This window comes from Silene latifolia, chromosome 5 (assembly GCF_048544455.1).
Source record: "Silene latifolia isolate original U9 population chromosome 5, ASM4854445v1, whole genome shotgun sequence".
NCBI lineage: Eukaryota > Viridiplantae > Streptophyta > Magnoliopsida > Caryophyllales > Caryophyllaceae > Silene > Silene latifolia.
The window spans coordinates 46,719,078-46,746,985 of NC_133530.1; the positions used below are offsets into that span (position 1 = coordinate 46,719,078).

General features: G+C 37.2%; 1 protein-coding gene across 1 annotated transcript; it reads right to left on the reverse strand.

Annotated features, from left to right (window-relative positions):
• Positions 1–7,140: 7,140 nt before the first annotated feature.
• Positions 7,141–26,055, reverse strand: LOC141655323 (protein FAR1-RELATED SEQUENCE 5-like). Its single transcript, XM_074462409.1, has 3 exons — positions 25,698–26,055; positions 7,780–8,255; positions 7,141–7,689 (listed from the first exon to the last, which is right to left on the reverse strand). The coding sequence occupies exons 1-3, from the start codon at positions 26,053–26,055 to the stop codon at positions 7,141–7,143; spliced, it is 1,383 nt and encodes a 460-aa protein (XP_074318510.1).
• Positions 26,056–27,908: the final 1,853 nt, after the last annotated feature.

Sequence of the window (27,908 nt, forward strand, 5' to 3'; positions counted from 1 at the left end):
ACAACTTTGAAAATTCGTTAGTACCTGCCAGACTCTTATAACAGGGCCAATTAGTTACGATATTTAATTTGTAACTACTTCTCAATTTCTTACTATTATACGTGTGTTTTATTGCAGTGAATCAATCTCTTGGTACAGTAGGCATGCCGCGCTGCGCCGGTCCGACATCATGACCATGCTTCCTGAGGTTGTAATGTCGCTTGTTGTCATTGAGTCGTGGGCTGTTTTGCTGAACCATTTGGAGTCTAGTTGAACACTTACTTCCTAGGATGGCCTTCTTTGGGATACGTCATATGGTACACCCCCCCCCCCTGCACAAAGCCTAAAAGTTATACATTAGTTCTTACTTTTATTATGTAGTCTCACTCACTCCTCTGAACAGGAATGTATCATGCAGCTTTTGGATATACGTGAAGCAGGCTCACAGTCTAATGACATCACTGATCGGCTGTATCACATTTGGGATACCTTCATCCAGGACTGTGATAAAACTTTCAACCTGAATTCCGAGTTTATCTTCGTACCTATCAACATTGGTGGGCACTTTGCATGCGTGTGTATAAATTTTGGACAACAAAATGTTGATCTCCTTGACTACCAACATCATGCCAACTGGGATCAGTCTGAAATGTGCAATGTTACTCGCCAAGTGGAATCAGCTGTTAGCGATTATTTGGACGTCAGAACGGACAGGGGATATGAGATTACTAGCTTTGAGCATCGGCAAATCCCGTTCAGGCGCCAAACACCCCTTCCTAACATAACGAGAATCGGGGATTTTTACGTATGTATGTTGTATATCTTGATGTACGAGGGTCAACCTTTTGAGCATCCAGACTTGGAGAGGAAGAGGAATCGACGGTACTTGGTAGTCGAGTTGGTGGCGACGCTTGTTCTAGCTGACATAAATGTCAACAGAGACATTTTTGAAGCAAAGTTGAATAGGTTTATCGCTGGAAAAGAAGATTTATGGGTCAAGTTACAAAAGAAGCGCAAAATTAAGGCTGTGTTGTCGAAAAAGTGAACAATTTGTGGACATATTTTTTTTAAATGTATTTTGTTTGGTAATCTTGAACTTAGAAAAGAATGTTTTGTACTGTGGTTAGCAATGTTTGCAAGTGTAAGCTTTACAGTAATGAAGTGTAATGGTAAATTACACTAATGAAGTGTAATGGTTGACTATTTTTTGGCATTTATAATCATAGTTTATTCAAAGTGTAAATGTGACTAAATTGCAAGTGTAACTGTTATCACACTTGTAATTTAGTCACATTTACACTTTAAGTGTAAATGTTAACACTGTCAGTGTCAACTTTATCATACTGAAAGTGTGAATGTAAACACACTGAAATTAAATTGAATGCAGTGTAAATGTGGTGACATGGGAAGTGTAAATGTGGTGACAGCCCAAGTGTAAATGTGAACAAAAAAAAAGTGTAAATAAGAACAAATAGGAAGTGTAAATTTGAATATAGGAGAAGTGTAAATGTGAACAAATAAAGTGTAAAACTGACTAAATTGGAAGTGTAAATGTGAAGATATTCAAAGTGTAAATGTGAGGATATAGTATGTGTAAATGTGAAGTTACTGGAAGTGTAAATGTGCTGACATGGGAAGTGTAAATGTTAACACCAGTTATTTGAAAATAAGTGTAACTGTTACTTGAAATAACATAAGTAATCCAAAATAAGTTCAAGTAACACAATGTTTGGCTATCTAATAAAACAGATAGATTTTGGTCTTATGACAGTGTAACTCTAACGTTGGTGTTACTAAAAGTTACACCAACTGCAGTTCAAAGTTACGCTGCCATGAGACCAATTCCTTATTGTAACACCCCCATACTCCAAGTGCCTTACCAGGACCACTCAGGTATGAAGACATTACCATCTCGGTTACCCGAGGCAATGATAATCAAATAAACAATAAAGAAACAACGTTTAAATATAAATACTTAGTGAAGGGTTACAATTCTCAAAACCAAACCAAAAGTATATTACATGTTCTCAAACTGACTGTTTACTGTTCTAACTGAAATGTAAAGAAACTATAAGCTACAGGGGAAGACTTCTATCATCATATCGTGGCAATCCCAACTATCCCAGTACTCATCTCATACCTGCTCAATATCTGCTCACCATCCCCGAATGGATCGCCGCAGGTTTACAAAACAACAACTGGGGTCAGTACTAATCACACAACTCAATATATACAACAATAAGATAAAAGACATGACTTAATCTGTCACACACACACGATCACGCCAATTCCAATCATCTCAATCATCGACCGTCCCTTTGGACACCATTTGCCGGTGGGGGACCGCGGCCGTACCCACCAAATCCCCGCTCCACATAGTGAGCGATAACCCTGTCCATTAATGTGCACATCCCTTCGTGGCGGGTTCCATGTAAAGGCGAAACTAGGGCGTGAAGCCACTCCCGCAAGTGACCCCACTCAGCCGAGGACACGCCTCGAGAACCATAGACAACAATCACAATCACAATCACAACCGTCACAATATAATTGCTATATCAAACAATCAATCTCAACACATCACAATCATCCCATTATGGGACTAATACTGAGTAGGAAATCCTACCTGGAAAGCACACAATCAGACGGTCTCTACTGCTGTATCAAAAAGCTTCCTCTACGAAACCTCCTCCTATCATACAACATACAAATGCTACCAAATCACATACTACTCAAAAACCCCCAAATCCCTATATTAGGGTTTAACCAAATCAAAGGAAAGACAACAAAAAGGGTACATAGATCTTACCCTCGACGCAAGGATCTCAACGGTATAACCAACGATGAGAACCGACCTTCCAAACTCCGGGATTTGCTAACGATGCGATTAGGATTAAGAACGTACTTGCTTTCTCTCTTTAACAGTAATTTAGGTTTTGCAAAAGTGTTTAGAATAATGACGACGAAGGTTATATATCTTAATCGCATAATTAACAAAACCCGAGAAAAACTCCCCGTAAACCGGCTACTCGATCGAGTACCCAAGGTACTCGATCGAGTACCCCCCTTACTCGATCGAGTATCCTAGTTACTCGATCGAGTACCCAACAGTCGAAACTTTTCTAAAAACGCAACTTACCCTTACTCGACAAAGTAAGGCCTACTCGATAGAGTACCCAAAGACTCATAAATACGGAGTATTACAGTCTTCCCTCCTTAAAAAGAACTTCGTCCCCGAAGTTCAAACCACTACTAAACAAAGGTACTCCCATAACACTCCCGACTCAACAACCAAAACAAAATTCAACATAAAACATGTTACTAACCCAACTCATCCCGACAAACATGCCGACACAACATACAAAAAGGGTGTAAAACTCTTAAAAACTGTTCGCGATCATCTCCTACCCCCCTAAAAGAAACAAGGTTACGTCCCCGTAACCATACATACCTGATCAAAAAGAAAAGGGTAACGCTCTTTCATAGCTTCCTCTGGCTCCCATGTAGCTTCCTCAGTCTCGTGGTTAGACCAAAGGATCTTAAGCAAAACTGTCTCGCCACTCCTAGTCTTCCTAACCTTTCGGTCAAGAATCTGCTTAGGCACCTCAAGATATGATAAGGACTCATCTAGCTCTAAGCTCTCTGCCTCTAATACATGTGACGGGTCACTCACATACTTTCGCAGCTACGATACATGAAACACATTATGCACTCTCTCTAACGCAGCTGGTAAAGCCAGACGATATGCAACTTCCCCAACCCGCTCTAAGATCTCATAAGGCCCTATAAACTTCTGACTTAGCTTGCCTTTATTCCCAAATCTCATAACCCCACGCATAGGAGACACTTTCAACAGAACCTTGTCCCCAACTTGAAACTCTATGTCCCTGCGATGTAGATCTGCATAACTCTTTTGCCTATCCGAGTCGCTCTCATCCGTTTCCCGATCATCTTAATCTGTTCCACCATCTCATGCACCATCTCTGGTCCTAAAACCCGCCTCAAAGACTATCGTCCCAACAGATTGGACTCCTACATCTCCTCCCATACAAAGCCTCAAACGGTGCCATACCAATACTAGTGTGATAGCTGTTATTGTAAGAAAATTCTATCAAGTCCAACCTCTGTTCCCAGCTACCACCGAAATCCATCACACAGGCTCGCAACATATCCTCAAGAGCCTTGATTGTTCTCTCAGTCTGTCCGTTTGTCGCAGGATGAAATGCTGTACTCATCTTCAAAGTTGTTCCCAACGATTCCTGCAACTCTTTCCAATACCTTGATATAAATCTCGCATCTCTGTCAGACACGATGTCCTTAGGGACTCCATGTAACTTAAGCACATTCTTTCGATAGGCCATAGCCAATTGTGCCTTAGTCCATGTATCTTTCATTGGAACAAAGTGAGCTAACTTGGTCAGTCGATCCACTATTACCCAAATCATGTTGTTACCTTGTTGACTCTTTTTCAAAACCACAATAAAATCCACGGAAATGGATTCCCACTTCCACTCAGTACCTCTAAAGACTGAATCTTACCTTGTGGTCGTCGCTGTTCCCCTTTAACTCTTTGGCATGTCAAACAACGGGACACAAACTCAGCTGTCTCTTTCTTCATCCCAGACCACCAAAACGTTTTCTTCAAATCCTTGTATAGCTTGTCACCACTGGATGTCTTTGAATATGGTGTACAATGTGCCTCTGTCATGATAGTCTTTTTCAACTCCTCATCATTAGGGACACACCACCTACCATCGAACCTCAAACTACCATCAGTATGAATAGAAAATCGGGATCTTTGTCCCTTTCTCTACTCCACTCTCCACTCAACTAGCTTAGGATCCAACGCCCGCTTACCTCGAATGTCATCATAAAACTCAAGTTGTCTTGTCATATCACCCATGGCATCTCCTTTCTCGCATCATATGTATCCCAAACCTCGCTACCTCATCTCTCGGCCTCATCAAAGATAGAGCTCACACAGAGAATGTACACTCTTCCTACTCAAAGCATCGACAACTACATTGGCCTTCCCTTCATGGTAGATGATTTCCATGTCATAATCGCCAATCAACTCCATCCACCTCCTCTGTCTCATGTTCAACTCCTTTTGAGTGAAGATGTACTTGAGACTCTTGTGATCGAAAAATACCTTAAAGGTCGCCCCATAAAGGTAATGTCTCCAAATCTTGAGAGCAAACACCACCGCACCCAACTCCAGATCATGAGTAGGGTAGTTCTCCTCATAAGGCTTCAATTGCCTAGAAGCATAGGCAATCACTTTACCATTCTGCATCAACACACATCCCAACCCATTCTTTGAGGCATCTGTATAAACCTCAAAGTTCTCGCTCCCTTCAGGCAATGCTAAGACAGGAGCTGTGGTCAAACGCTCCTATAATGTTTGGAACGCCGTCTCACAACTCTCATCCCAACGAAACCTGTTCTCTTTTCTCATCAACGCTGTCATAGGTCTAGCTATCTTGGAGAAATCTTTCACGAACCGTCTGTAGTATCCAGCTAAACCCAAGAAACTCCTAATCTCAGCAACATTCTTTGGTGCTTCCCACTTTGTCACTGCCTCAATCTTCGCCGGATCCTGACCACTCCCTCCTTAGAGATCACATGCCCTTAAAAGCAACTTTCTCTAACAGAACTCACACTTTGACAGACTTAGCATACAACTCATGCTCCCTCAAAGTTTGCAACACGATCCTCAGATGCTCCTCATGCTCCTCCTTAGTCTTAGAATAGACTAAGATGTCATCGATAAATACCACCACAAACTGGTCCAAGAACTGTCTGAAGATTCTGTTCATCAAATCCATAAACACTGCCGGTGCATTAGACAACCCAAACGGCATCACCACATACTCATAATGGCCATACCTCGACGTGAAAGCTGTCTTTGGTATGTCCACCTCTCTAATCTTCACCTGATGGTACCCCGACCTCAAATCAATCTTAGAAAAGACTGATGCACCACTCAACTGATCAAACAGGTCATCTATCCTTGGCAAAGGATACTTGTTCTTCACCGTCACTCGGTTCAGCTCTATATAGTCTATGCACAACCTCAGACTCCCATCTTTCTTCTTTACAAAAAGAACTGGTGCTCCCCACGGCGATACACTAGGTCTAATGTATCCCTTCTCTATCAAATCATCCAACTGCTTCCTAAGCTCCTCCATCTCCTTAGGACCCATACGATACGGTGCCTTAGAGATTGGCCCCGTCCCTGGTTTCAACTCCACGGTGAAATCTATCTCCCTCTTCGGTGGCAACCCCGGAATCTCCTCTGGAAAAACATCTGCAAACTCTCCCACCACTGGTATCTGATCAACTGTCGGACTCTCTATCCGGTCATCTCTCACATGGCACAAGATCAAAGGACATCCCTTCCTCAGATAAGACTTCAAGGTGACAGCTGCAAACTAATAGGAAGTGTAAATGTAAACTAATAGGAAGTATAAATGTTAAGTTATTAGAAGTGTAAATGTTAAGTTATAGGAATTTAAATGAGATAAAAACAGAAAGTGTAAATGTCATAGGAAGTGTAAACTACCTGGACTGTACGCAACTTCAAAATTCTTCTTTCGGTTGAATCTTTTGATGAGTTACCTCTAGCTCGCCTCTCTCAGTGAAACCTCTTGTTCTACATGTATCAATTGAGAAGATGGCTTCTTGTTTGAATTTGTGGAAAGCTGAATAGGTGTACACCTTTGCACCATGAATCTCTAATGCCAGATGTGTTGACGCCGTTGCGGACGAGTGCTTATCCATGTTGTCAAGCTGCTTCTGTGTATGTCTTTGTTGGTCCATAGCGCTCTCAAAACGCATCCAAAACTCAACCAATGTTCCTGACTTGTGCTCAAACCTCTTGAAAAAGCTATTTTCGCTCTCTGATCTTTGAGTTGTCCTCATAATCGACGCCATCCTCAAGTCTCTGCAATGCGCCATCACCCACTGTCCCCTTATAGCATATGTATCTGCAAACCAATCATTTACGCCAACACCATGATCTTGAATTATTTGCTCCCAGATACCATCAAATTCTGCTGCCTCAAGCTCATCGTCCCATATAATGTCATTAATTTTACACATGAACTCATTATAATCGCTTCTCGAGACGCCAAACTTACTTGGCATTTTGTTCATTATATGTCACATACAGAACCGATGGCGCGCTGTCTTGAAAACAAGAGGGACAGATTTGATAATACCTGGGTCCTGATCTGTAATTATGTACTCGGGTTCCATACCCCCCATTGCTTGTAAAAACCGGCTGAAAACCCAATTAAACGACTCATAATCTTCCCTTGCAAATAGAGCCCCACAGAACGTCACAGATCGTTTATGGTGGTCAACACCTATGAATGGTGTGAATACCATAGAATACTTATTGGTGGAGTAAGTTGGGTCGAATGACACCGCATCACCAAAAATTTTATAATTATCTCGGGCGGTATCGTCCGCCCATATGGCCCTACGTAGGCTGCCATCATCGTCAAGGTCATAGTCAAAGTAGAAACCTATTCTTGTTTCAGTCATTTCCTTGAAATGGTCAACAAACAACTGATCATCCCGTTCGTGAATGAAACATTTAACATCCCTATGGAAGTTCTTAAAATCATTTAAGCTTGCTCCAATGTTTTCGTATCCATTCACTTGTTCTTTGCCGATTCTGTATGTTTTTGTTGCTCCTATATTCAGCTGCCAATCAATCATTAACCGATACGTCATATAAATATAACATGAATGGAATTATTTATTTAGTATAGAGAGTGATTATGTATTACAAACCCGTGAGTTTGAAACGATTATCATCTTGTGATAATCTGTTATGTTACGCGACAATTTCTGGAACTCTCTGTCCTTAAGTGAGATAAGCTCGTGATTGTGACCCTCGTGGAACCGGTCAATTAATAAAAGACCATTCTTTATATATAGTCGTATCCTCGCTTTACACCCCACTCTAGTGACCCTGAATATCCTCTGTGACTTCTCCCCATCCAGTCCGCCATCCTGATCTTTTCTGGGCGTCTTGTGAGGGAAACCTTCTCGATTGCAGACGACGAGCTTTGACTTGATCTCACCGCCACGCCATTTTTTTGTTGTGTACCTACGTACATCAAACCCACAAGCAATGGCGTATATCTTATAAAAAGGCACCGCATCCTCAACCCCCAAACTCTGGCCGATGTACGGTGTAAACCTCTTCTCCACCTCCCTACACGACTCCTGCATGTCAGGTTGAACCCCATTCTGTTTTACCAAGTCTGTAAATGTGCACAGAGTGTAAGTGTAAATGTAAATGTCCTCAGATATGAAGTGTCAATGTGCTGTTCTGAAAGTGTAAATGTCATCAAAAGTGTAAATGTCAAAACTATAGTAAAAGTAAACATCCAAAAGTGTAAGTGTAAATGTCAGTAGAAACGAAGTGCAAATGTCTTTGTGCTCGAAAGTGTAAATGTCGGCAAAAGTGTAAGTGTCAGCAGAAATGCAGTGTAAATGTGATGCTTTATAAGTGTAAATGTCAACAAAAGTGTAAATGTTTTCAGAATGCTAACTCAAATTAAAACTATAATATTAACAATTAAAAGGTGACTATAACAATTAAAAAGTGTAAATGTAAAACTATAGCAAAAAGAGTAAACATCCAAATGTGTAGCAGAAACGAAGTGTAAATGTGATTGTCTGAAAGTGTAAATGTCAACAAAAGTGTAAAAGTACACCAAAAGTGTAAATGTGAGCAGGAATGCAGTGTAAATGTGATGCTTTAAAAGTGTAAATGTCAACAAAAGTGTAAATGTTGTCAGAATGCTAACTCACATAAAAAATATAACAATAAAAATGCAAAGGTGACTATAACAATAAAAAAGTGTAAATTTAAAAGTACAGGAAAAGTGTAAACGTGAGCAGTAATGCAGTGTAAATGTGAGGCTTTAAAAATGTAAATGTCAACAAAAGTGTAAATGTTGCCAGAATGCTAACTCACATAAAAAAATATAACAATAAAAAGTGTAAATGTAAAACTATAGCAAAAATGTTCATGTAAATGTTGTCAGAATGCGTTCATGCTAATCCAAACTCAAATTAATGAAAACCCAGCATGAAGATTTACTTCTAACAATCTTCATTTCAAACCCAGTAACAAATAATCAAAACAAGAATGAACAAATTCGATGACATGCAAAACTGTAATGATTACCTTCATCCTTCCTATTCAACTGAAAAATATGAAAATGTGACTGAAAACAATGAATAAAATGAACAAATACCATTGATGCCATCTATTATTTGCATGTTTACGCTGATGTGGAGGATTTAGAGAGAACTTTAGCTTCGTTTTGAGATGAAAGCACCCAGTTTTAGAGAGAAGAAAGAAAGAAAAAGGTTGGAATTAAGTGTGTTCAGGAAGGAAGAATGTGGGAAGTGGAAACATAGTACAAAGGATATATGCTTTTGTCCGCAGGAAATGATCATTGGTAAGGACAATTTGCAGGAATTGTTGTCCTCTTTCATAGCCAAGCTTTTCCTTTTTTTTTGGCCTACATTTTGTAAAAAATCTCCAGCATAGATGTTGTCCATCTAAGGGTCCTTATAAGGACTTAAGGACTCAAATGAGGTAAGGGACTCATTAGATCTCCTCTATATATATATATATATATATATATATATATATATATATATATATATATATATATATATATATATATATATATATATATATATATATATATATATATATATATATAGACTAATGGTTAGTCAAGTGAGTTTTAAAGTATATTTATTATCATATTATGTGATAATTGGGTGGGTAATAAATATTATATCTTGTTAATGTGACTAAATGAGATAAAAAAATTTATTAATTAATAGTTAATTGACTAAATTAGTATTATTTACTTATAAAGTATTAGTTTTAATACAATGAGTTTATTAAGTTTGAAGCGGAGGTAATTAGCTAATTAAATTTACTAGAGGTTGTAAAATTAGATAATATAGTTTTATGGGACACATTTTATATTGATAAAATGGTCTAATTATACTTAAAATTTGGGTGAACATTATTTGTTAATTTATATTATTTAAGTGTAGAATAATTAAATTAATATTTAATTATATAAGATAATTAAATATACGACTTATAAGCATTTGTGGGACAAATGTCGGAAGTCGAAATGGACCCGATAATTACACATGTGCCGCCACTTTTGATGATGATAGTCATCACATGTGGTTTGGCAAGTCCCACTAACAAATGTTCTTCATTTATTTACATTTCAACTTCTATATATATCCCCCCAACTTAATCATTTAAGGGTGATGAGCGTGTCGCTGTACGTCCTCAAACACATTTATACCCAACTACTAGCATAGCAAGCAAGTCGGGGTCGATCCACGGGACAGGGGTACTCGAATTGTTCAATCCAATTGTAGTTGCACTTAGGGTTATCACAATTGAAATGGGTTGATGATTCTAAACTAAAGAAAGCAATGGAATAAAACAAGCAATAAAGCAAATAAAGATGTAAACAAGTAATAAAGGATACTAGGATATCATGGGATCATAGGGGAATCATGGTAAGATAGCATAAATGAGTTATATAGATTAAAGCAATTTATTATTGTTAGATTTAAGTTAGTTCATGTCATATAGTTCATAAGAAGATTTGGGTCCCGGAGCCGAGTTATTTGTGACTTTATAACACCTACAAGTCGACTTAATTCTTCTTATAAGACAACATGCATTATAAACCAATTCCTAGGGAAACTTACATCTCGGAGCCAAGTCGGTTAAGACTTTACAACACCTACAAGTCGACTTGGGTATTCCCTACTCAACAATATGCAAGGTCTAACAAGGCTTGAGTTGGTTTACATCTTACAAGCCTTGTTGAATAGATAAGAGATGGATAAAAGATGCAAGGTTTCATAGTCTAGCGTTTCATCAAACATGACATGTGCATAAGTTGAAGAACAATAATCAAGCATTCATATGAACTCATTAAGCATAAATCTATCCCATGATTAACTCCCCTAATCCCCCACTAATCCTAGTTAAGTAACTACTCACTTATTATCATAGAAAACATGTCAACAATGGTGTCAATCATCACAACAAGTATAAACATGATAAAAGAGTGAAGAAATAAGCAATAAAGAGTAAAGAGTAAAGGAATTATACCAAACTTAAGATGAACAATTGGAAAGGAAAGAATAATAGAAGAAAATTTGATTGATTGATGAAGAGTTGTCAATTCTACAATAATAACCCAATAATCTTCAATTACCCAATAATAAACTTGAACAATAATTAAGGAAAGATTAATGTGGAATGATTGATATTAATCTATTCTAATCTACTCCTAATCTAATCTAAGGAAGGTTTGCCTCCACTAAGAGGGCTTTTTTTTCTTGATTATTACAAATGGAGTATATATAGTGGTACATCATTAGGTTAAGCAATGGTAGATTAGTAAATAACAATGCTTAAGTATTGAATAGAGCCTTGCAAGTCCCGAGGGACATGCGCGGATTGAGTAGCAACTCCCAAGGAGATCCGCGCGTCCTGACCTGAAGCATGCTTGGTCCTGTAAGGGAATCCGCTCGGTCTGGTTGCGGGACGCTTGGGTCCTAGGCTGAGACGCCCGTCCTGAGCTAGGGATGCTCGGATCCTGAGACAGGGTTCCTTCTCCTTACTTTTAAGACTATGATCCTTCTACATACTCTTTATTCCTACATCCTTGGTCATCATTCTTGCTTTATCTTCATACTAGTCCATCCAAGACCGTCAACAAGCTTCCGAATATGCACGAGAGATGGGGATTCCGCCTCATTATCTTCTTTCCTACAAGACATATAAAATGAAATAGGAAAGAAAAATAGGAAGGAATTGACGGATAAAATGGCCATGAAATGCTATATTAGTATGCAAAATAGGTTCAATTAGGGGACTAAATGTGCGCAATTAAGAGTCACATTAAACATCCCCAAACCGAACCTTTACTCGTCCCGCGTAAAGAGGTGACTAGAACTAGACCTTTATATTGTTGGAATATGTGTCCTCCGACAATAATGCGATCACAACTGTCGATCATGATGATCACATGTTTAAATCTCATTTTAAGAATACATGTGGGATGTAATATTTTACAGTCAACTGGTCCACACATATCGGTAATGATTGGCTTACTAGAGTTTGACATTACTGTCGTGCGACAGTGGTGATCAGTTGATCCCCTTAGGTCATACCTATAGGGAAATACCCTTAATTGATTATTTAATTAATCGTATGCCGATACGAGTTAATTAAATTGCTTAAAATTGACGGATGATTTGTGAGTAAGATTAACGTGTCTTATTGTAATTCGATTAAAATTAGATACGGTCCAAGTAATCAAATTGTTTTATTACTTAGATAAAATTATTGTTTACGAAACAATTGAAATTGAAATTGAATGAATAATTTATTATAAATGCAAGACGTTGTAATTTATAATTTGATAAACCATTTTGGCACAAGTAATTATGAATACTAGTCGATTTTGTATATGACATATTTTATGAGTATGTTGATTTTTAATATGTTAAAAATACATTGCAATTTCACATGTCAAGTAACATGTCACATATGTCACAATTGACAAATGACAAAATAAAATGGACCTCCCATTTTATGTCATATGTGCCGAAAATATGGAGGGAGTATAAGATTTATATTGTGTTTTTATTTTAAGTGGAAAACACAATGATTAAATCTAAACTAGTAGCCTTGCATACCTATTCTTTCTTGGGTAGAAAAACTAGCTCATGCATTGGGCACTAGTCACCCCTTCCCACCGGTTTTCCAAGAGGGAAATATAGAGGGTTTTTCCTCTATGATTCATTTACTACTTCACAATATAATTTCTAGTGTAAGAAATTATAAAATTCTCTCTAACCTTGTGAAAACTTAGAGAAATAAAAATCCTCATAAATCTTTCCTCTCTTGGCCGAAAAATACAAGAGAGAACAAAATTTATTTTGTGTCAAATTTTGAAATAAGACTTGTATTATTTCTAGTACAAAATAATATTAGTTATTAGGGGTTTTTCCTTGGGTATTCACTTTTGGGAGAGGTTCTATTTTGGACCTTTTGTTCATCCATTATTAGGAAAGCTCAAGAACTAACAAGAAGGTGATCTTGTTGGTGCCCTAATATCCGAAACCTCAATGTAAGATTGACGATTTCTTTTTTTTTTTCTTCCTTTAGTTTGCATGCATAAGATCTAGGATTTATTTTATGACTAAATAAATTAGAACATATATGAATATTTTAATTAATGAGATTAATGAATTCTAACAAGCGGTATCAGAGCCTTAGGTTGTTTGCATGCAAATCGGTTTATAGTTTTTCCGAGTTATATGATTAACATACAAAACTAATTAATTTGGATTTATGAAGATAAACCTTAAAATAACTTTGCATGTTAGGGGTCGTTTGGTTCAACAAGTCGGAATGGAATGGAATGGAGTTTGATAGTAGGGTGGTATGAGATTTTAAATCCATACTTGTCTAATGTTGTTTGGTTCACCACAAATTATAAAGAGGAGGAATGGAGTTTGAATCCAAGGGGGGAGGGTGGGTATGGGATTCCAAGGGATTAGGGTAGAGTTAGAATCCATTGGGTATCTAACTCCATTCCAAATCACCCCAACCAAACAATGGAATGGATCTAATCCATTCCATTCCATTCCAATATACCCAACCAAACACCCCCTTAAAAGTTTCTGGTCCTAAGTGATTTTTAGGACATTTTGGTTTATTTATGGATTTTATTGTTCATTTTATATAATATTGGCATTAAAATGTGATTTTTATGATAAAAATGTCATTTTTGGTCAAAAAATAGCTAAATTTCGAATTTTTCAGTGATTTTTGGATATGTTTTCACATATATTATCTAATGATGGCCTGTAAATTTTCATGATAGAATGAGTTGTTTTGCTCGAAATATGGATTTTTCAAGTTAAAATCGTATTTAAATGGGTAAATAGGTTAATATGAGTTATATTTCGAATCTGGTCATGGAAATTTAGTATGTTGTCACATGAAATTTTACAAGATGTGTGTAAAATATTTGGCTATAATGAAGTCTTTATGCATGATTTATGAATTTTTGATGAAAACTCACATAAATAGTGACTATAATTAGTAATAATGCTAAAACATACTTCATGACTAAGGAAAAACGTCACATGTTGTATTTTATCACTTATTTTAGATCTAAAAGTGAAAAGTTGATGAAAATAATTTTTCTCATATTTTTATGGTAATAATTGTTAAAATCGATAAACCGCAACATTGTTTTTCTCGATAAATTTTCGATATTTTTAACCTAAGTTTTGAATATTATGAGTGTCATGGTTTTTTTCCAGAATGTTCATGAGTTTAAATTTCAAATTTCAAATTTATTTGAAATTTTTTATAATTTAATTTGAAGTTTATAGCATTTTTGTATTTTTAGGTCCATTTATGAACAATATTAAGAAATCAAGGTTAATTATTGACAAAATGTTAGTGGAGACTAATTTTGAGTCCTAAGATAGTTAGGGTAATTAACTTGTACATAAATATGAATTTATGTAATTATTGTGATTTTAAAAGGTTAAATCACGCAAATCCGTAAAAACCGATTAATATACGATATTGGCTCTTTAAAGGCGATTTAGCATAAAATCTAGCATGTTCATACATATTATAATGCTGCATTTTATTTATGATTGTCATATTTTAATTTTATGTAATTTTTGAATTATGTAATTTTACTTAGTATGGCCTTAGTTTTAATTGATATTACCCGAAATATATGGGAATATCGATTCGGTTGTAATTATTGTGATCTCGTATCACCGTTTTGTAATTTAATAGATTTATTTTTATTTTTAATTACAAATGTATAATAGGAAATTATGTAATTCATTTTGTAATTTTTATTCCGGAGTTCCTTGAAGACGGTGCCATTCGAGAAAGCGGTCCATCAAGACGGTGTTACCTTGAAGTGCGTGCCAAGACCGAAGTTCAAGAGACCAAAGGAGTTGGTTTACGAATTTGTAATAGTTTATTAGATTTACTATTTTAAAAAGGCCATACTAGGATTTTATATTTATGCTTTGCATTTTATTTATATGTTGCATGCATCGCTAAATCGCCATAACTAAACATGCATTTTAAATCGAGTTTATCGACCGTGTCAATTACAATTATCGTAGTTCACTGCTTTAGTTCACTTAAAACGTGATAGATAATAAATTGACATGACCTCTCCCTAAAATAAACAATTGAGACTTAGCCTTACCAAAAAGTAGAAACCATGAAAACCTATTTCATGAGGGAGTGCGTTCGGCCATACCGGGGTACACACCCTGTTACGTAGAGGAAGTGGGTGATAAATGTCTATCCACCGAATTCATGTTGATAAGGGATGAATCGGCCCTACCGTGCCCAAGTTGATGTGGATTTGGATCATGGACACATTTATTCGAAATTTGGGTTGAACTCAACAAAAGTATTCTCGACCTTTGCCGGATGTGTTTTGGGCTAAAGATAAATATTAATGTAATTTTATCGACCAAGAGTTCTAAAAGTAGAATCGATTAAAGACTTAATCCACCGAGTTATATTGATAAGGGATGAATCGGCCCTACCGTGCCCAAGTTAATATGAATTTGGATCTTGGAATCATTTATCAAGTTGGGTAGAGGTCACTAGATAAATGCAATAAAACTTGTTTAAATTAAAATTTACGAGTATTATTATTATTTTGAAAACGACAAGTGTTTTATTCCTTCTAGTTTTGTTTTGTAGACCACTTTTATTTCTCATAACAAATGGCCGCACCAAACACCAACGCCACACCTCTCACTAATGTTTCATGGCTCCGATCCTTCATGGATCATTGTAAACTTGAAAAGAATGGGTCAAATTTCTCCGATTGGGATGCCCAACTCAAATTAGCCGCCCAAGGTGACGACAAGCTTCGTTACCTCATTGAGGCCTCTCCACCCGAACCTAATGCTAGGTCGAGTGCCGCCACTAGGGAAGCATATGAGGCTTACCACAAAGAGTCCTCCGCTATGAAAAATGTGTTGATTTTTGCGATGGAGGCGGATCTCCAAAGGAGAGCCTTTAAAATGGGCACCGCTTATGAAATCTATTCCAAACTTGTGACAATGTTTTCGCAAGCACCGAGGATCGTCCAATATGAGGCAGCCTCGGCATTCTTTGATCTCGATTTCAAGGAGGGCCAAAAGGTTAGCCCTCACGTGCTCAAATTGTTGGAGCTAGTCGAGACATTGAAACTTCAAAAGGTTGAAATCCCTAAGGAGCTCACTGTTGATAGGATTCTTCACTCCTTATCCAAAGTCAAAGAATATGTACAATTCCGGGTGAATTTCAATATGCAAGACAAGGACGTGTCTCTTGAAGAGTTGCACAAGTTACTTGTGCAAGCCGAAAGAGACATGGGGTTAAATGTTAACCCACCTAAGGATGTGCTTAATATAAGCACTAAGAGCAAGGGGAAGTTCAAAAGAATGGGAAAGAGGGTAAGAGGCAAGCTCCCATGTCCACCAAGGCTAAGACTTTTGAAGCTAGCACTTCCAAGACCAAGAAGGGTCCTCTTGATAAATGTCATTATTATAATGGTGTTGGACATTGGAAGAGGAATTGTTCCAAGTATTTTGGTGACATCAAAGCTGGAAAGATCACTCCAGTAGGTAAATGACTATCCTTTCTTTTATGTTTCTAATTCAACTATGGTATTTTGATACAAAGTTGTGATAATGTATCCCCTTTTTATTGTAAATAGGGCCTCCTCCAAGCAAAGACAAAGGAAAAGAGAAGCAAGCTTGAGAAATCATGAAGGAGCTAGGAGTAGCTACCAATGAAGCTTGGCTTTTATTATTGTATTTATTTTAATGTTATGAATTTTAGAACTATTTTGATTTCCGTGTTCGACATGGAAATAGTTGATCCTTTCTAAAAAATGGTTGTATTTTGGATTATGGTGACTTGGCTTGCAACCCAAGTCACCCCTTTTATCGTATTTATTTGTTCTAATAATTTGTCTTTATATGCTTGCACATAGAAACATATGATCATCTACTTAAAGTGATCCAATAGACAATTATAATGATGGGATTCATTATATGTCCACAAGCTTGAGGCTTGTGTATGATCAATTATAAAGTGATGTTGAGTTGATGAACTCTCCTAAAGGAATGTCAAATACCAAGTGAACCCATCAAATCTAAAAACTATTAGTCAATCTATGAGATTATCCTCCTTCTACTTCAAAAATCATTATTTGTGTCTTATAAGCTATCTTTGAATATCTAGTGTATTTATTCTAAAGATAGAGTGGGAGAAAAATGACGACACAAAGAATACAAAGAATAATTTGTATGCTTGAGTAAATGAGATCTACTAAAAAAAGAATGATTTGTATACCAAAATAGATAGTATACATGAATAGATGAGATCTATGGTCTTGAGTAGATGAGATCTACATGACAAAAGAGACCAAGTGAAGTAATCAAAAGAATATGTTCTTAAGATAACTACACGAGGAGACCAAAAGAAAGTTTTGAAAGAAAATGACTAAAGAAAAGTGTCAACAAGAGATTGTGCTAGTTTATGAACTACATATGAATAAGAGTTTCAATATTGATATTTACTTAAGAGCCTAAATGAAACAAAGTTTCAAAGAAAGATATGCCGATATCTACAAAAGCTAAGTTAATTGTTAACCACGCTAGTGTCATTACTTAACCTCATTATGAAAATGAAATGGTTAAACCTCCTTCCGAAAAGGGTATTTTGAGAAGGACGTATATTGAATGGGATTTCACTTTTAAATAATGACATTGCTACGCATCATTATAAAAATGAATGAGTTAGAGATTAAAATCTCTTTCCATAAATTTAAGATTGAAATCTCTTCAAAATTGGTATTTTGAAAGGATATGTTGGGAACATATATGGTTTTAATCTTAATAACTTGGCAAAGCAAAATGTATTTCAATTCTTGAAATGTTTCGATTGAGTAGTCAATTACGAAACATGTGGAATTGAGTGGGAGTTTGAAATTATCATGTGAAGACATGAAATTTAGTGGGAGCAATCATCTTGAAAAATTTATAACTCATTACTCATTGAGAATGACGAGCTAGTACTATCTTTCACAAAGAAGTATTTGAGTTTTCAATTCTGGATGAAAATGGACTAAGATGAATCCAATCACATCATAGGATGTTGGATAGGTATTGAGATATACACATCAAATCAACGAGAAACGTAGGTTATTCATATCGATGAAAATGGAATTACCATAAGCAGTCGTGGTCATTCATTGAACCTAAGAATGGTTGATCGCATGATTAAAGATTACTAATGTTTCCGCCATTAGAATAATCATGCACATGTCCAATAATGAATCATATGCTTAAGAGCATGATGAGTCATTGGTAAGCCATAGAAGAATCGTCATGAATTCTCGAGGAGAACTAATGACCTATTCTATTGTTTGATAGAACACTTTGTTATGTGACAAGAAGTTGCACATATTGAAGTTCGAAGACACGTAAGGATTTGTGAAAATCCTAAGCTATTCAAGCTAAAAGGAGAGATAAGAAGTTTGAAAAGATACTTGGTTATAGTAAGAAGTTACTCAAAACTAGTATTTTCAAATTTGCTAGGTCTTAGAAGAAGTGCTAGGCTAATCATCTTGACAATTGTTACAAGATCCTACAAAACATATATACCTGGTACATTATGAGTTGGAAGAACACTTGACTAGTGTGAGTTATGTCGTCCACCATAATATGGTTGTTATGTGATAAACAACAAGAAAGTTCTTTCAAAATAAAGAACCTAAAACTAGTTTGGGAAACTAGATACGTACTTGGTGAGATTCATGCTATGTGAGACAAACATGAAAATAAAGGAAAATGCAATTCAAAAGGGTTGAACACATGGACACATGGTGTGTTAAACTCATTTTGCAAATGACTAGTGTTTACACACTTGCATTATACATCACAAGGTGGTAATATGGTATTGACTACCCGAATGTGATGTCCACATTTGTCGTTTGAGTTATTATTAACTCATCTTATACTTTGTTACATCCAAACGGGTTATAAGGACAATTGAACCCCGTTAAAGTGAACACGGATTAGCATTGTATTCGCCCATAGTCACTTATATGAGGTGACGTATCGAAGTGACTAGAGTGTGATGCGATTGATGGCAAGTTCAAGTGCCATAGAGTCATATGAGAATGACTAGTCGATCACATAGGCAGACTGTTAGGAATACTTTGTCGGGCTAATAACCGCTTATAGAATTCTGGCAAATTTATATAGCCTGGTCGTGGCGAGAGCTACTATATAATTCTAATGAGTCGATTCTTTTGACTAAAGACTGTTCGCCTAAGGTGGCACAGTTTCAGATTAACTTTGATTTATGTTACTACGACCTTCGTAAATGGGGTCAAATGGGCATATTTTGGGTTATGATGGCTATGGCTAGTCGAAGGGAATCAGTGCGATAGGAATTGTCCACCCCTTGTCAGGGTTATAACAATATCTCAGGGCCACTCGAGGAGTAATGAACTGGAAATGCGTGGCCACGCTCGGAAGGTATCTATGGTAGATAATTCCGGTCAATCAGTTATTCTCCAGATCGAGGAAACCACTCTCGATATGATCACTTGCAAGTACGACGTGAAAGACACCTTGCATTTAGTGGGAGATAATAATAGGATAAGAGAATTGGTGACGCACACTTGTCGAGGACAAGTGGGAGATTGTTGGAATATGTGTCCTCCGACAATAATGCGATCACAACTGTCGATCATGATGATCACATGTTTAAATCTCATTTTAAGAATACATGTGGGATGTAATATTTTACAGTCAATTGGTCCACACATATCGGTAATGATTGGTTGACTAGAGTTTGACATTACTGTCGTGCGACGGTGGTGATCAGTTGATCCCCTTAGGTCATACCTATAGGGAAATACCCTTAATTGATTATTTAATTAATCGTATGCCGATACGAGTTAATTAAATTGCTTAAAATTGACGGATGATTTGTGAGTAAGATTAACGTGTCTTATTGTAATTCGATTAAAATTAGATACGGTCCAAGTAATCAAATTGTTTTATTACTTAGATAAAATTATTGTTTACGAAACAATTGAAATTGAAATTGAATGAATAATTTATTATAAATGCAAGACGTTGTAATTTATAATTTGATAAACCATTTTGGCACAAGTAATTATGAATTACTAGTCGATTTTGTATATGACATATTTTATGAGTATGTTGATTTTTAATATGTTAAAAATACATTGAAATTTCACATGTCAAGTAACATGTCACATATGTCACAATTGACAAATGACAAAATAAAATGGACCTCCCATTTTATGTCATATGTGCCGAAAATATGGAGGGAGTATAAGATTTATATTGTGTTTTTATTTTAAGTGGAAAACACAATGATTAAATCTAAACTAGTAGCCTTGCATACCTATTCTTTCTTGGGTAGAAAAATTAGCTCATGCATTGGGCACTAGTCACCCCTTCCCACCGGTTTTCCAAGAGGGAAATATAGAGAGTTTTTCCTCTATGATTCATTTACTACTTCACAATATAATTTTTTAGTGTAAGAAATTATAAAATTATCTCTAACCTTGTGAAAACTTAGAGAAATAAAAATCCTCATAAATCTTTCCTCTCTTGGCCGAAAAATACAAGACAGAACAAAATTTATTTTGTGTCAAATTTTAAGTAAGACTTGTATTATTTCTAGTACAAAATAATATTAGTTATTAGGGGTTTTTCCTTGGGTATTCACTTTTGGGAGAGGTTCTATTTTGGACCTTTTGTTCATCCATTATTAGGAAAGCTCAAGAACTAACAAGAAGGTGATCTTGTTGGTGCCCTAATATCCGAAACCTCAATGTAAGATTGACGATTTCTTTTTTTTTTCTTGCTTTAGTTTGCATGCATAAGATCTAGGATTTATTTTATGACTAAATAAATTAGAACATATATGAATATGTTAATTAATGAGATTAATGAATTCTAACATATTTAAACTATCCTAATAATATAACCGATGTGAGACAATTAGCGGGTCTCACTGCGCCCCTTCAACTCACAACAAGACATCTATGAGGTAAGATGCCTTCTTGCAAGGCAAGGTGGGGCTTGACAAAATGGCGATACATCCAAGCATTAAGCACACAAAACAAGTAATGGATGCATCTACAAAAGAATAGCCACTTTCCTCATCTAAGTGGCGGAAATCATATACAAGGGAAGCAATTTAAGGGTACACACTCCATCATAGATAATGTTTCTCCAACCTACTAAGTCTAAAAGGATACCAACAAATCACCTCCAAGTTGTGTTAAACTAGGGTACTTTTGTCCTCAATTGCTAAATAATTTTGTCAAGAGTATGCTCCCTATGGTGTTATAAACACTGTAGGATCACGGAATTCCCCCTCTTGCCTAGACAAGAAGAAGGGTTGTCCCCTTTCCACCATGCAACCAATAAGATCAATGGATAAAAAAGGGATTCAAAGTGTATGAGTTTCACATTTGTATGATTTGTTTTTGCCCCCAATTTCTTTAGGCATTTTGACATTTGAGAACATTTCTTGCCATTTTTTTATGTTTGGCATTTTGATACTTGGCAATATTTCAATTTTTACATTTTTGAACATTTTTTAAAGTAACCCCATTTGTAACAAGGGTACTTTTATTAAAGCATAGGAGTTTATTTTTGCTCCTTTTGTCATTGATGCAATTTGCAAACTATTTTTTGATTTTGATTTTGATTTTGATACTTGAACTCAATTTGGAGATTTTTATTCCCATTCCCTTTTTTGTTGACAAAACATTGATAATAGGAGTGAAAGAACGCTTGCATGGCATCAAATGTCACCTTGGAATAAACGGTAGCCAAGGAGTTATCACACCACAAGGTATTCTTGACTAGGCCTTAGTCCATGGGTCAAAAGATACTAGTATGACACATCCTAGGGTGTATTAAGAGTATTCTAGCAAACAAAGTCTCAAAGAGAAAAATTATATACAGGGTCTTATATACACTTGTCAAGCTTCCCAAATAGGCATTTCCACAAAATTTTCTAACATATATACAACCTAATGCATATGCTTCTAACAACTATTATGCCATATAATCTAGATGGAAACTCCTAGCAACAGATAGATACACAAACCGCAACAACAAAATACACCACATCCTCCTTGACATGTAAGCCCATCCTCCTCATATGAATAATGAAAATAAATGGAAGGGAAATAGAGATTAGAGCGGTTATACCAAGCGGTCTTCACATTCCCTTGACAATGCCTCAAATGTAGTGTTGTATCTATGTGAAAAGAGAACAAGAACACAAGTATATACAATTCTACATCACTAAATTAAAGAACGTGTTTTTGGTTTTTGAAATTTTCAAATTTTTATGGATTTTGTTTTTATGAAATTAAAGAACATATTTTTGGAATTTTTTGAAATTTTTCAATTTTTATATATTTTTGGAGTATAAATTCCTATCCCCCACTTTATTTCTGACATTGTCCTCAATGTACAAGTAGAAGTAGGAATGAAAAAGAAATACATGTTTTTGGATTTTTGATTTTATGGAAATTGAAGTACAAATGCAATGATATGATATTAATGAATGCATGCTCTAACTAAATGCAATTCTATATGACATATATAACAAATGAATGTAATCTAAACTACATTAGATGATGCATCTTTTCTATTAAGCTATGGTCACCTATGATCAAACCTCCCCAAACCGATTAAATGACTATTGTTAGTGTAGGAGAAATGAGGTTGGGTCATTAGTGACTATGCATGAACTCAAGTCTATATGCAACTAACTATATGAATCATGTGAGATATATTACAATGCAAACTAATCTAATCATATGAGATATATTATAATGCAACTTTACTTGAGAAATAGGGAAAGAGTATCATACAAATGGAGGTGGTGTAGATAAGCACCTCTAGCCATCCTACTCATCATCATCGTCATCGTTGCGGTTTCCACGTCCGCTAGATCCTCCTTGGTCATAGCCCCCTCCTTGGTTAAAGAATCCCCTACTTTGGTCTCCAAAGTTCCCTCCTTGGTTGCCATAGTTAGGGAACAATAGATGTGGTTGAGCCCAAGATGGATGAGGGCCTCTAGGGTTGATGTACCCTTGTTGAGCCATGTTGTAGTAGGAGGGGTATTGGGCCAAGTAGTTGTCAACCCTCCCATTGTGCACTCCAAGATCAACATTTTGCATGAGCTTCATTAACTCACTCATGGATGAAGCTCTCGGGTCTTGAGGAGTTAATGGTACATGTTGTGTTGGGTAGGGTGGAATGGGTACATAAGATGGTGGTGCGGCACCCCATTCCGGCAACTCACGAGGTCGATGAGGTGCTTCTTCTCTTGGTGATGGGTTATCATGGATCTCAATGGGGAGGAGGTAGCTTGGCCTTGGATAATACCGACTCAAGAGGGGCTCGGTGGGTGGTATGTTCCATCCCCTGAGAATAAGTGATGTGCAACCCTTGGTGAACCACTTTACACTTCCGGCCTCATTGTATCTACAACAACGATGGTGGTTGAAGATAGCATCCTCATATATCAAGGTTCACCTCTTGAGCTTTTCATAGCTTCCATCAAAGTTGAACCCGGGGCAAAGTTTATTGGCCAAAATTGTAATTACGCTTCCATCACAAAGGTTTTGATATTAGTGTTCCCTTGTGCAAAGTCATTGAACCGTGTAAGTATCTCAAGGGGTGTGTTGAAATTGTAGGGCCTTGTCCCTTGCACATTCAAGTATGACTCAAGAAAGGTCAAGTCGAGAAGGGTACAACTATCTTGCTCTAGCCTTCTATTGATAGTTCCGGCCACAAATCTCTCAGTAATCCTAATCACCGGATGTTGGATTGCAAAGGTATAACATTGCTTATAGGAATGAAGTTCTCTTCCAGAAATAGCCCTCCAAAGGTGGTTAACACTAAAGTCGGAGGGCTTATCGGTGTCATCCCTTGGTACTTCAAGACCAAAAATACTTGCAAATTGGTCTAGAGTCAACCTATGGTCTCTATTGCAAATACGGAACTCCAGACCAACATCTTTTCGCCGATTGGTGACTACCCGGAGACTACATAAAAAATCTAGCGTGATACTCAAGTAAGTGTCCTCATGGGCATAGAACATTTTCTCAAGACCCAAGCCATTGAAGAATACCTCCGTTTGGTGCCTCATGCCAAGTATTTCTAATGCATAAAGATCAATGAATTAAGTAGGTTCATAGTCCTTACCTAGCAATTGCTCAAATCGTTGGCGGTGTTCATCTTTGGTGAAGATTACCTCCGGGAAATACTCAAGTTGTGGAACACCTTCTATCATTACATTCTCTTGGCCCCTTGCCTCTCGTGAGGCGGATGAAGTAGCACCCTTGCGACGCTTGGGCGCGGACTCGGCGGCCTTCTTGCTTTTGCTCCTTAGATTCATCATTGCATGATGTGGTTAGTAGGGATTTGTTCAATTTGTGATGGGGTTTTTGTGGAGATTCTGTGAGGAGGATGATGAGATTTGGTTTTGAGTTGATAAGATAAGGAAACAGGGATAGTGGGGGAGGCGTTTATATCAAAGAAGGGGTTCTGGGATGAGCGGACTAGGGTTGGACTCGGGCGTAACAAACTGTGACCCAGTCATTTACCCATTGCAATCCGTGCGTCTTGGTTGCGACTCGAGCGTCCTGAGGAAGCTGCACGGGCATCCTATCAAGGGGACCCGCGGATTCTCTCCCAGCTGGTTTTCTTCTTTTGAATACAGGTCAGGATGAGCGTCTTGGGTTCAGCTCGAGCGGATCTTTATCTGGGATGCGCGTCCTCTGAAAAATATGCCCAGATTTTCATCGAGGAAAAGTATTGCTCATCGTACGGTTCAGGACGAGCGTCCTGATTCTGGCTCGAGTGGATTAGTAGTGGGACGTGCGTCCTAGCTCCAAGTCGCGCAGATCTTATGACAGCAATTTGTTTTGCTTGAAGCACAGCTCGGGACGAGCAGGCTACTGTCGGGACGTGCGTCCTGAACTGCTCCTTGTTAACCTTTCAAAAGTTTCATGCTAATCCTTTCCCTTGCACCCTTTTGTGCTTCCTCTTATCATCAATTTCTGAAAATTTCCTCAAAGAATGGATAAAGAACCCTCCCGCACAACTCTCATGTGAAGAAAATGCAAGTAATCTAAAAGTATGTTTAATATTATACAATGCAAAGTCGTAGAAAGGAATATGTTACAAATGGTGGTTTGAGATAGGACTCCACCAAACTAGTTTGAAATGTTTATAGCTATGGTCCATAGAGCTCAAGGCCCTTAAAAGTTGGTCAAAAACTTGTGAATGGTCCTCAAGTAAGCATGAATAAATCTTGAACCATTGCAAAATAGAGTAGGGCCAATCCATGAGGGATCTCCCTTTAAACTCCTTCCCCTTATTCTTTGTTTTGTCATGATGGCCTTCCCGGCTCTCAAAACTAGCAAACTTGAAATTCTTGTCATTGGGGATTTTCCGGTTGCTTCTATTTCTTCCAAAGTTGATGACGAGAATACTTGGACTAGGTGATCTTCCAAGAATAGAAGGTGAACTTCCATGGCATTTATGATGGGGTGTTTTAGGAGTTGGGATAGTGGGTGCCAATTTTCCACATGTAGGCTCCTTCTTAGCCCTCTCTTTGAGCTTCTCTACTAAGTAATTTTTGTACGATGATTTGACTTTCGTGAGAAGGTCCATAATGTCATCTCCAAGTATCATGAGCTCCATAGTGGGTTTCAAAAGGTTCTCATGAAGGCATTCCTCCTCTTCCTCGAGGCAAACTTCAAACTTCTCAAAGATGGGCTCCTCAAGCAAGTTGATTTCACAACTCCATTTATCATTTGGGCCTATCTTTCCCTCATCATCTTCTTCCATAGGTGCGTCATCATTGCTTCCTCCATATGAATCATAAATAGGGGCTTCATTTCTCTTCAATAGTTCTTCCTCCACCGTCTCAATGTTCACATCAAAAGTCACACCCTCATACTCACAAAGGCTAAGACTATCCGGCTTGCTCAACCTCATATCTTCTTCATCAAACACCACACTTTCGTACTCACAAGAGCTCAAGGAGATTGGTTCTTCCCATTTCACGTCTTCTTCATCAAAGGTCATTACCTCAAATTCACATTCATGGCCAATGCTCAAGGATTGATGAAGAGTGGTTGGTTGAGTTGTTGCAGGGGTTTCCTTCATTTGGGCAATTCGAATTGGTAACTCCTCACCATAGGTAACAATGCTTTGAAGAACATTGTCCCTATTTTGGCTCTCTTCTAGCACTTGTTTGAAGAAATTTTGTTGATCTCCCATCATTTGGAGAACCATATTTTGAATGTCAAAGTTGGGCTCATCTTTTTGTTGTGGGTGGGTGTGAAAGTGCTCATATTGTGGCATTTGGAATTGGTTGCAAAGTGGGTCTTGGTTGGGTGGTTGTTGTGGATATTAGATGTGGGGATTTTGGTGGGAAAACTTGGGGTAGTAGTTAGGATTTTCATTGTATGAGTTGTAAGGTAGGTTTGTGTTGACTTGCTCCTCAAACTCCCCATACCTATAGTAGTCATATTCAAAAGATCCACTACATACTCCATGTGTCAAGTCTTGAGCCATCATCATAGCTAAGACAAGGAAACAACTACAAGCATGGAAACTACAACAAAATGGTAAGAACGAACCTTGAGGAACTAAACGAAATTCCCAAGGAACCAAGGCTCCTCAAGAAGAAGCACAACTAAAACTAGATAAAAGAACGAATCAAAAATACACAACACCGTCCCCGGAAACGGCGACATTTTGATGAGCGTGTCGTTGTATGCCCTCAAACACATTTATACCCAACTACTAGCACATCAAGAAAGTCGGGGTCGATCCACGGGACGGGGGTACTCGAATTGTTCAATCCAATTGTAGTTGCACTTAGGGTTGTCACAATTGAAATGGGTTGATGATTCTAAACTAAAGAAAGCAATGGAATAAAACAAGCAATAAAGCAATTAAAGATGTAAACAAGTAATAAAGGATACTAGGACATCATGGGATCATAGGGGAATCATGGTAAGATAACATAAATGACTTATATAGATGCAAGCAATTTATTACTGTTGGATTTAAGTTAGTTCATGTCATATAGTTCATAAGAAGATTTGAGTCCCGGAGCCGAGTCATTTGTGACTTTACAACACCTACAAGTCGACTTAATTCTTCCTATTAAACTACATGCATGATAAACCAATTCCTAGGAAAACTTACATCTCGGAGCCGAGTCGGTTAAGACTTTACAACACCTACAAGTCGACTTGGGTTTTCCCTACTCAACAATATGCAAGGTCTAACAAGGCTTGAGTTGGTTGATATATTATAAGCCTTGTTGAATAGATAAGAGATGGGTAAAAGATGCAAGGTTTCATAGTCTAGTATTTCATCAAACATGACATGTGCATAAGTTGAAGAATAATAAGCAAGCATTCATATGAACTCATTAAGCATAAATCTATCCCATGATTAACTCCCCTAATCCTCCACTAATCCTAGTTAAATAACTACTCACTTATTATCATGGAAAACATGTCATCAATGGTGTCAATCGTCACAACAAGTATAAACATGATAAAAGAGTGAAGAAATAAGCAATAAAGAGTAAAGAGTAAAGGAATTATACCAAACTTAAGATGAACAATTGGAAAGGAAATAATAATAGAAGAAAATTTGATTGATTGATGAAGAGTTGTCAA